The 12,118-nt window shown below is 37.1% G+C and overlaps 1 protein-coding gene across 1 annotated transcript; it reads left to right on the top strand.

The window, feature by feature from the left end:
* The first annotated feature begins 1,145 nt into the window (after positions 1–1,145).
* On the top strand, positions 1,146–1,739 carry LOC140879284 (uncharacterized). Its single transcript, XM_073282961.1, has one exon. The coding sequence runs from the start codon at positions 1,146–1,148 to the stop codon at positions 1,737–1,739; it is 594 nt and encodes a 197-aa protein (XP_073139062.1).
* The last annotated feature ends 10,379 nt before the right edge of the window (positions 1,740–12,118 follow it).

Here is a 12,118-nt window from a genome sequence, read left to right as displayed (position 1 = left end):
TTTCCCGTTAAACACCGTACTACACGTCTGAATTTGGTAGGGATGCCGAGATTTCTCCCGTTAAACACCGTACTACACGTCTGAATTTGGTAGGGATGCCGAGATGTCTCCCGTTAAACACCGTACTACACGTCTCAATTTGGCAAGTGAGTCAGGGCATCCCCCGACCCATCATTGCACGTCTAAGTCACAACCAATTCACTTCATACTTTTACTTTTCATTCATTTAACTTTTCTCATTTCAACTTTGAAAGGAATTTTATTCCTTGATATTTTCGGCCCTTGTATTAATTGATATTATTAGATTTTGCTTTCTAGACAAGATAAAATATATGGTAAATATCCTGAGTATATATCGATTATGTTAAAGATATATTTGCCTAGTTTAAATCATGTCTTGATAAGGTGATTATTTGATATAATATAATTCGATATTATCAAGATTTGATTTGCAAGATTTGATAGAGTTTATTTCCTACTAAAATATGTTTCCTTATTCATGTAGGACTCTATCTAAGGAAATCTTCAAGATTTGAATGCTAATCTATAAAAGGGGATTTCACGCACAAGATGAAGAGAGACTTCAGACGATAATACACTGCGCATACTCTGAAGAATTCTGTTGAAGAATTTGAAGAACTCTGAAGCAAGGTTTGTAACCATCATTGTTGCATGTCCCCATGTTGCCGTTCGTGTTGAAGACATCAGAGACAACACTGTGGGAACTGTGTTATTGAAGATCTTTTTTGTCTCTTCAATTTAGGCTACGGGAGTTTCATCCAATTTCTTTTATACTCTGTTGTATTTTAGGATGCAAGTTTGATTTCTCAACTTGATGAGAAATTTAGGATTTAATGACTTTTTGTAAAATTACTAGGATTGCTTTGTAAGACTGATCTTACGTTTACTAGTAATATTTATCCCTAAGGCACCCGCACGAGTTTTATACTCGTGGAAAATTAATTACTTGTGTTTTTATTTACGCTTTAAATTTCTGCTGCACTGTGTTATCTGTGGTGTTACAACACAAAGGACAACACTGCCTATTTTACATAACCAACCACGTACACTGTTTCTTTCACGTGGTATCAGAGCCACCACTTTACTTTACTAAGTGAGTTCCTGGTTTGTGTTACAGGTTAGTTATGGACACTCCGTACACAAGTGCAATTCATCCACCTATTTTGGATGGAACAAATTACGGCCCTTGGAAATTAAAGATGAGCATGTACATCCAATCCATTGAGTTCAGGGCTTGGCAACGTGTTCTTGATGGTTGGACACCACCTATGAGAGATGATGATGTACCAAGACCAAAGCCAAGATCACAATGGACAGCCGAAGAGAATACTGCGGCTATTTATAATGCTAAATCTCTTAATGCTATGTTTGTTTCAGTTGATATGGACATGTTTAATCTAATTGGTACTTGTACTTGTGCTAGGGATGCTTGGGAGAAACTTCAAACCCACTGTGAAGGCTCGACAAGTGTTAAGAAAACAAGGATGCGTCTCATAACTTCAAAATTTGAGAAAATGAGAATGGAGGAATCAGAGACCATCATGGAATATAATGGAAGATTGAAGAGCCTTGCAAATGAAGCATCTGTTCTTGGTGATCCTATTTCGAACGAGAGACTTGTATCCAAAGTGCTTCGTTCTATCCCTAAAAGATTTCAAACCAAGGTTTGTGCTATAGATGAATCAAAAGATACATCTATAATGGGTTTGGATGAGTAAATTAGTTCTCTTCGCACTTATGAGATGAAGTTGGAAGTCGAAGATGACTCAAAAGGTAAGTCTATTGCCTTTCAAGTATGTAATGATGTTTACAATGATTTTTTTGAAGTTCAACAGGAAGTAAAGGAATCTGATCTTGAAGAGAATTCAATTACTTTGATCTCGAAGAAGTTCACTGATTATCTCAAGGTAATGAAAGAAAAGAAGGATGTAAAAGGTGCACAACCTTCAAAATTTCCTAAATTGCCTACTTCAGAAAAACCTCAAAAACCTGCTGCTACTCAAGGACCTCGTCAAAGGTATGAAGGTAAGGTTCAATCCTCAAGTAAAAATTTTGATAATGTTCAATGCAGGGAATGTAAGGGATATGGCCACTATGCTTATGAATGCGCAAATCGCCTTCGGAAAGGTATGAATGTTTCTCTGAGAGATGATGATTCGGAAGAAGAACAAGAAAAGGTTGAACAGGCAGATCTCATATCTTTTAGTGCTTTGCTGGAAAGTAAGAAAAATTTCAGATCAATTCGCTCGGTGTTGGCTCCGGTGTTGCAACACCTGGATGCAACACAATTCAAAAATCTGTTTGTTTTGTTGCTTCTAACCTTGATAATTCCAGTAATCATGAAGAACAGGTAGCTGATCCTTATACTATGGAAGGTATTCAAAAACTCTATGAAGAGTTGTACTGTTATTGGAACAAGAGGAATCAGTTGAACACAACCCTCACAAAAGAGAATACTGAATTGAAAGCTGTTGTGGCTAGATTGGAAGTTCTCATGAGAAGAAAGATCTGGAATTAGGGTTTCTGAATTCTGAACTTGAAAGAGCAAAAACAACACTTGATAAATTTAATTCCAGTTCAAGCAAACTTGATTCCATTTTGACTATGGATAAGAATGATAAGTTTGGTCTTGGTTTTAAAGAAAGTGTTTTTGAAACTGGCGAATCTTCCAAAATACCAATGTTTGTGAAGAAAGGTAATGATTTCCTGAACCATCCTTTAACTGCTTCGAAAGTTAAGAAACCCATTGTTAAAAAGAATGTTTCTGTACCTAAGCCAAAACAATGGAAGCGTCCTTTTGTATGTCACTATTGTCTCAAATCTGGTCATATCAGGCCTTTTTGTCGAAAGCTAAAAAATGACTATGTGTTGTGGGAATCTAAGCAAGTGTTGCCCCCCGTGTTGCCCAACACCAAGAGCAACACTGACAGAAAGAGGCCCACTGTGAAGAAAGTTTGGATACAAAAACCTGATGTTAGATGTTTTGTTATTTATACTTTCCTGAAAGCTAACACTGCAGGTAATTGGTATTTTGATAGTGGAAGCTCACGGCACATGACATGCTTGAAAGATCATCTCACGGACTACATTGAACAAAATAGTGGTAGAGTGACCTATGGAGGTGGTGCAAAAGGAAGAATTGTTGGCAAAGGAACACTCAATGTGGAAGGGTTTCCAAAGCTTCATAACGTCTTACACGTTGAAGGACTCAACTGTGTGATGATGACTTGCATGTGAAGTTTGATAAAAATACTTGTGAATTTTTTGATAATGCTAATTGTTGTGTTATGACAGGTACAAGATCAGTTGATAATTGCTACCAACTCGGTGAAGAATTGGCATGTAGACACTCAAAGGTTGATGAGTTTAGTCTATGGCACCAAAAGCTTGGACATGTGAATTTCAAGACCTTAAAGAATCTGAGTAAGTTTGAAGCTGTCAGAGGTCTTCCTAATCTAAAGTCTGGTGTTCCATATGTTTGTGGTGCATGCCAAAAAGGTAAGCAAACCCGTGTTGCGCACCCCGTGTTACAACACGGTGTCTTGAACTTTTGCACATGGATTTGATGGGTCCCATGGAAGTCGAAAGCTATGGAGGTAAAAGGTATTCCTTGGTATGTGTTGATGATTTTTCTCGTTTTTCATGGGTAAGGTTTCTTAGAGAAAAATCAGATATTTTTGATGTTTTTAAGAAGTTGTTTACCAAGATTACTAACCTACATACTTTGATTGTAGCAAGGATCAGAAGTGATCATGGAAAGGAATTTGAGAACTCATCTTTTTCTTTTTTTTTTTTTGTGATAAGAAGGGCATCTCATAGGAGTTCTCTGCCCCAAAAACTCCTCAATAGAATGAAATTGCCGAAAGGAAGAATAGGACGTTGCAGGAGATGGCTAGGGTGATGATGAGCTCAAAAAATATCTCCAAGAGATTTTAGGCAGAAGCATTAAACACAGCATGTCATATTTTCATTCGTGTGTATTTGAGAAGTGGTTCTTCGATGACTTCCTATGAAATCCTCATGGGAAAGAGGCCAAATCTCACTTATTTTCATATCTTTGGTTGTGTTTGCTATGTTTTGAATGATAGAAATCACCTAGCAAAATTTGATTCAAAAAGTGATAAGTGTTTGTTCCTAGGTTATTCTACAAATAGTCGTACATATAGGATGTATAACCTTAGGACCAGAACAATTATGGAATCTATTAATGTTGTTTTTGATAATGGTGCAGATCTCAAAGGAAAAACTGCTGAAGATTATATTGAAGGCTTGCTGGAAATTCCTCCCGAAGAACACGGTGTTGTCCCGGATGTTACAACACCAAACACAACACTGGTTCCTCCAGAAACTGTCCATGAGGAAAATTCCCAAAATAATGAAGAAGCTGAGATGATTACTGAAAAGGACATACCAAGAAAGATACAGAAGAATCATCCATCATCACAGATTATTGGAGATGTTCATGGAACAAGGCAAACCCGAGCTAAGGACAAAGTTGACTACCGCAAGATGGTTGGGTTAGTATGCATGAGTTCCGTGTACTCACAAGTAATGCATTCCTGTTTTGTTTCCAATATTGAACCCAAGAATGTCAATGATGCTTTGAATGATGAATTTTGGGTAAATTCCATGCATGAAGAACTTGAGCAATTTGTCCGAAATGATGTCTGGCTTTTAGTTCCACCTCCTGATCATGGTAATGTCATTGGTACAAAATGGATTTTCAAAAATAAAACCAATGAATCAGGAAACATCATTAGGAACAAAGCAAGGTTGGTTGCTCAAGGGTATACGCAGGTTGAGGGGGTTGATTTTGATGAGACCTTCGCTCCTGTTGCCCACATTGAGTCAGTCCGACTATTGCTAGCAATTGCATGTCATATGGGTATAAAACTTTACCAAATGGATGTAAAGAGTGCGTTTTTTAATGGTATTTTAAATGAGGAAGTGTATGTGAAGCAAGCCAAAGGCTTTGAGGATCCACACCACTTGAATCATGTTTACAAGTTGAAGAAGGCACTCTATGGCTTGAAGCAAGCTCCACGAGCATGGTATGGTAGGTTGACCGAGTATTTGCTCGAAATTGGCTTCAAACGAAAGCACTCTATTTGTCAAGTTTATGTGGATGACATTATCTTTGGTGCCTCTTCTCAAAAGCATGTTGATAGTTTTGTTGAATGCATGTCTTCTACTTTTGAAATGAGCATGGTAGGAGAGTTAACTTTTTTCCTTGGACTGCAAGTTAAGCAATCAAATGATGGGATTTTTCTTTGTCAAAGTAAGTATGCAAAGAATTTGGTAAAAAAGTTTTGCAAAGAGAATGTTAAGAACATAAAAACTCCAATGGATTCGAGTGAAAAATTGGGAAAAGACAGTGTTGCGGTTGGTGTTGACAACACCATGTATCGCAGCATGATAGGGAGTCTTTTGTATTTGACTGCTAGTCGTCCTGATATCATGTTCAGTGTGTGTTTATGTGCTAGGTACCAATCTGATCCAAAGGTAACCCATTTAAAAGCTGTTATGAGAATTTTGAAATATGTTTCGGGTACATTGGATTTGGGATTGTGGTATACAAGGGAAACCAACACTAACCTTGTAGGTTTTAGTGATGCTGATTGGGCTGGTGATGTGAACGATAGAAAGAGCACTACGGGTGGGTATTTTTACCTTGGCAATAATTTGGTTTCATTGTATAGTCGTAAGAAAACTGTGTGTCACTTTCGATTGCTGAATCTGAATATGTGGCAGCCGGAAGTTGTTGTTTACAACTTCTTTGGATGAACCAAATGATTGAAGATTATGGTTTTAAGAGTGAACCCCCCATTGTTTATTGTGATAATTCGAGTGCTATTGATATATCAAAGAATCCAGTTCAACACTCACGCACAAAACACATTGACATTCGTCATCACTTTATTCGAGATTTGGTAGAAAAAGGTATGATTCGAATGGAGTTTGCTGGAACCAATAACCAATTGACAGACATTTTTACTAAAGCATTAGATCATGAGAGATTCTCAACTCTTCGGAGGTCACTCAGCATGTGTGCATTATAATTCATTGCATGTGTTGTCTGCGGTGTTACAACACTACCGACAACACTGTTGTTTTTTTTGTCATGCATATTTAGGATTTTAGGCATTTTGCACTCACTCTGTTATGTGTAATGTTTAAATCTCTGTTTCATTGATTCAATCGATGCCAAGTTTTTCTGCAAAATTTTATTGAAACACACTGGCCCTTGCAAATCGAACTCTGACTAAACCTCTAAGTAGTTGAGGGATGTAAGTGTATTCCATGTTCTTGTCCCATGTGAAAGGTGGTTTCACCAATTCAGTATTCAGCTTTTTAAAGTTTGATGACCAATGTCATATATACAAGCTTTATAAACACTACAACAAAAATGCTCAATCACAACAACTAAAAGACAACACTTTTTGTAAAAAGCGTTGTCTTTTTTTATATTACAACGCTTTTAGTGAAAAACGTTGTCTATATATATTTTATATTCATAAAAAGACAACGCTTTTTTTTAAAAGCGTTGTCTTTAAGCGTTTTTTTAGGTAAAAAACAACGCTTTTTTAAAAGCGTTGTCTATGAGATTTTTTTTTTATCTACAACAACTCTTTTTAAAAATCTTTGTAGATAAACATTTTTTTTATTAATTTAAAATAAAACTTCAAATAATTCTATTATTTTACCCCTTCACGTCTGGAAAAAAAATCCCAAAATCCCCAAACCCTTAGTCGCGATTTCTCCCTTTCCCTTTTGCTCTCTTTCGATTCCAACTTTCTGTTTTTCCATCTGAAGAGAAGCTTCTGTGTAAACTACATAGCCATCGAAACCATACAGCAAAGCTAGCACAGGCGTGGTAGTCTAACGTCATTTCAAATCATGAAAACTCTGCTCAAACTCATCCAACCAGACAAAAAGAACATCCTTCTTTGTCAACTGTGTTAGTGGTCTAGCAATATGTGAGAAATTCTCGATAAACCGCCAATAGTATCCTTCTAAGCCCAAGAAACTACGAATGTCTGAAGCTGTCATGGGGACGCGACCAGTTTAGAATAGCCATCCCATGAAATTACATGACCAAATAACATCACTCAATCAATCTAGAACTCGCATTTTATTATCTTTGCATACAATTGTTTCTCTCGGAGATTCTGTAACACAATCCTCAAATTTTGTGCATGCTCGTCAACACTGCGGAGTATATCAGGATATCGTCGATAAACTCTGCGACGAACTTATCCAGATAATCCTGTAAGACCATGTTCATCAAATCCATAAATACTGCATGCGTGTTCATCAACCCGAAAGGCAACACTAGAAACTCATAGTGACCACACCTTGTACAAAACGCTGTCTAAGGAATGTCCTCATCGCGGACTGGAAACTGATGGTAACCAAACCTCATATAAATCTTGAATACCCTGAAGTACCCAAAATGTGGTCAAACACATCATCAATACGTGATAACAGATACTTGTTCTCGGTCGTCACTCAGTTTAGCTATCTATAATCAATATAGAGGCGCATAGACACGTTTTTATTCTTGAAGAATAACAATGGCGCTCCCCAAGGTGAAAAATTGAGACGAATGTATCCCTTATCCAAAAAATATTTCAGTTGCTGCTTCAATTCCCTCATCTCTGACGATGCTAGAAGATAAGGTGCACGAGAAATAGGGGTTGTCCTTGGCACAAGATCAATCCCGACTCAACTTCTCTAATCGGAGGAATACGTTGGAAATCATCAAGGAACATCTGGAAACTAAAAATAACTAGCAGAACCTCAAGATCAATACTCCTTGTGGACAAGTCGATCGAAAAAATGAGGTAGCATTCCCCTTCCAAGTCCAAAGATCGACAGACATTCAGAGCCGATACCAAAGGCAAAGGAGGTCGAGCTACCTCACCATAGAAAAACCAACTATCGCTCTCCACAGGACAAAATAGCACTATCTTCTGCTAACACTCCATAGTATCTCGATACGTCATCAAAAGATCAGTATCCAAGATGCAGTTGAAATATTCCGTCGCTAAAATCATCAATTTCACTGCCAACTCATTACACTCGAATTCTAAAGAACAACCCACAACTAGATGCTTGGCGAAATCTGAATGGCCTGTAAGAGTAGATATAAAAAGTACCACGTATAGAAATATATATATGACAATCCATAAATCTTAACAAATCGTGCAGAAATGAAGAAATTAGATGCACCAATATCAATGAGAACAACGGCAGGAATGCAACATAAACAAAATGTACCTATGACCCTCTCGTTCTCCTCCTAAGCCTGACCTTGATTCAATGCATATCCTGTCTCGAACATGAGGTATAAGATTAGAGCCTCCCATTGATTGTCCATGTGGCCTCTACTGAACTGAAACCTAAGAACCAGAACCAAACATGGATCCTCCACTTGTCTACAGACAATCTTTTTTCAGATGGTCAATCTTGCCACACCGAAAACAAGCTCCTACAACCTTATGGCTCTTATCAGATGTATGTATTCTCCCGCAATGATCACACTGACCCTTCTTCTTCCCAAAGAAAAAAAACACCCCGGAACCCAAAGAAGAAGTACATGAAGCAGATTTCTTAAAAGACTAGGCTCAAGGACCCAAAGTGCTGGCCAGTCGAGAAGACTGGAGAGTCCTACCTCACTACAAACTGATATTTTCATGTCGATATCGGTTCATTAACCCCTCGTACGATGTTGGATCATCACAAATAGTCATACAATCGAATATCTCCTTATTAAGGCTCTGGATAAAGTGATAATACTTTGCCTCAGAACTGACATTTATGTGGGGACAGAAAGGCAATAACTCAGAAATTTTGTTGAAAGTTGTGAACAGTCTTGTTTCCCTGCTTCAGCTCTAGGATCTCAATATACTTGTCCTGGCGGAGTGCAGACGGAAAATAAAACTTCATAAATGTGGCATGGAAATTACCCCAAGAAATAGTAACATGCTCATGCAACAAAGGTGCGGATGCGAACTTCTACCACTTGCGAGTGCGCCCTTCCAACAGGAAGTTAACAGCCTCCATGTGTTGTTCCTCTTACAATGTAAAACATGGAAATAGCCCTCAATCCCCTCCAATCAGTCCTCCACAACCTCTAGGGTCTCGCCTCCAACCAATGGCTTGGGTTCCATCTGTACAAACTTATGCATGTTAAAGCGACGAGAGCCATCATGATGGTGACGATGTCCTAAAAGGTGTCTCATCTACTTAGTCAGGAACGCACTAGGGTATGTAGCACTCTGGGTCATCGCGTCAGGAGGTGAGTCACACAAGAATAATCTGTGGATATGGGTGACCTAATCTCATACTAGCGGGACCAACCATCCACTAAGGAGAAAGGAGCTGAGCGACCCCCACTACAGGCTATCTCAAGGGTACATGTTCAATATGAATGTGATGTCCGATATTTTTGGACATTTTCAAGAATTATGATGCGAAAAATGTGGGAAACTTTTTTAAATACAAAAGTTCAGGAGATGCATCGCATTTTCAAATTTAATAAGTCGTGCATGAAATTAAATCTAGTTAAACAACTCTTAAAAATCTCATTACTCAAACGTGCATAAAAGCTTTGAAACAAAAGATGCAGCCCTATAATTAACGATTGGCTCTTATACGGGTACTTCAAAACTTTTACTTACATACCTAAATCTAAACTAGAATTAAGATCTTATGAAAATAGAAAAAACACGAGTTTCAATAAAATAATCTTACTGCAAAAAATAATTTTAAAACGTTTGTGAAACCAAGAATTTTTGTGACAAAAAAAAATACATGGAAAGACTGTGAATCCAAAACATTAAAATATGTTGTCATGACACTGAAGTTGAAATTAATTAAATACAATTTAACTTCAATACTGTCTAACCATGCATCAAAATCTCGTATGAAATAAAAGAAATAAAGAGTTGTAATTTCAAAAGCATTAAAACAAACCCTCACAAGACTATCGGTGAAAATTCTTAGTCTAAAAGATAATTTAACTAATTCTAACTATTCTTGAATCCAAAAGATAACATAACCATTGGACTACAAAGAAATGTAAAACTTCTGGCTTTGAACACTAGACGTTCGAACAACCGTACCATGAAATATCTTCGTCTCTTGAACTCATCGGCCTTACTACCAAATTTTTTAATTCATTTACTTCTCAATTATAACTGCACCAATCAAGCATAGTGAGTCTAAAGACCCAAAAAGAAATATTCATATGCGTAACAAATACATAATAAAAATCATAAAGCTTTGTACGTGCAAGACTTGAACATAAACATCATGCATATAAAATCATGGGCATAAAATTCCTTCATTTATGTGATGAAATACATGCAATTGTGGTAACCACAGATTATGAGCACATTTATTCTCGTGATCACGGTCGTCGTACAAAAAGCATATAGAACATACTAGTCATGGCCAATATGCATCTCATCTCGGCCTTGACCGCTTAAACTTTAATTCTTTGTAAGGGCCCCTCTGAGGCTCAATCCGGAGTACCAATCACGTAATTCTATCACAAGAATACATACAACATCAAAATATTTTTCTTGCATCATCATAACATCATCATTCATAAAATTCATCATAAAACTTCATCATCGTGAACTTTTCATAAACTTTTTCACAGAACCTTCTCATCAACTTTCATAAACATTCCATGCCCTTGAAAATCTCATGTTTATTTGAAATAAATGACTACAACGACTGTACATTCATAAAACTTCATGTTTTTATAATAAACATAACTTTCGTGTGGAAAAGTACGTATAGATGCACTACATAGCTAAATTGATCTACATTAGTCGTTATTTCCGTTCTAACTTCAAAGACCTTAAACATAGCTTTAGGAAATTAAAAATGCATTTAAAAGAAGTTCCGAGCTGACCCCTAGCGCTAAGGCACCCCTGAAGTGTGCTTAGGTGCTAGGGCTGGCCATGCCTAGGCACCATTGGATGGCGCCTAGGTGCTAGGGCTTCGACCCTGGAAGTGCTTAAGTGCCTCAGCACCTGCCAGCTGCGATAAACGAAGGATTTTCATGATCAACTCTCTCACACATTGAAACTTTTGATCAAACTCATGAAACACTTCAAAAATTCGAAAAGTTATTCAACCAAAAACAACCATATTCAAAGATTTGCATCAAAACTTTACACTCAAAATACACACACAAAAAATTCTCAGATTTACACATCTTTTCTCATCAAATCACAAAAATCTTTACACAAAACGTCAAGAACAATTCATGTTTCACAATTCTACATCACACTCTTCAAAAACTGTCAAAAATCATGCATTATACACAACATACACATCAACACGCATAATTTTCATATCAAAATACATATTTTCTTGAATGGTGGTTTCAAAAGTATTTAAAACTTGCATTTTCTTCTTGGTAGGGAGTATTCGGTACCTTAGAAACTCGATCTACCCTTCCCACGAATGGATCGTCGAGCAATTTTGTGGGACCCGAGGCTAGTCTACTAAAAATACCATAATTAAATAATTAGAGCATTTAAGATAAGCAGCAAAAAATCATAAAAATTTTAAAAAAAATTGTAGGCCAAAACTACCGCAGCTGCGCTACACTGAAGTTGCGCAAAAGCGCTGAAGTGCTTCTGCGCTTCATGAAGCGCAGAAGATTATCCCAGAAATCCCAGGTTTTTGCCAACTCCGCGCTTCTACGCCATTTCTCACGCAAAATCTTGTATGGAATTTTCCAAGTTTCTGCCTATTCTACGCTTCTGCCTTCTTTTAAGCGCTTCTACGCAAAAACTCAAATCTCAAAAATCCAAACTCTCTGCTATATTTTTGTTGCTGTTGTTATAAAATTACTGTTAAAAACATAATTTCAACTACAATAATTTTCAAATAAAACATATAAAACAAATTCTAAACTTACTCAAAACATGATCCAATACCAACCCAACATAATCTGTACAACTCTAGACTATGCAAAGGATACAACTCATTTGTTGAATACATACGACTCAACATGTTTAAAAAGTATGTTTTAGACAGCATGCTCTAACTCAACCGGGAATACTAGTTCTAA

The sequence above is a fragment of the Henckelia pumila genome, chromosome 2, assembly GCF_033568475.1.
Source record: "Henckelia pumila isolate YLH828 chromosome 2, ASM3356847v2, whole genome shotgun sequence".
In the NCBI taxonomy this organism is placed as follows: domain Eukaryota; kingdom Viridiplantae; phylum Streptophyta; class Magnoliopsida; order Lamiales; family Gesneriaceae; genus Henckelia; species Henckelia pumila.
Note: the sequence above shows the minus strand (reverse complement) of the source record. Positions and strands in the feature narration are given on the sequence as shown.

Bases quoted from the DNA above. Each gene is read 5' to 3' on its own strand.
- LOC140879284 (XM_073282961.1), top strand. From the start codon at position 1,146: ATGGACACTCCGTACACAAGTGCAATTCATCCACCTATTTTGGATGGA.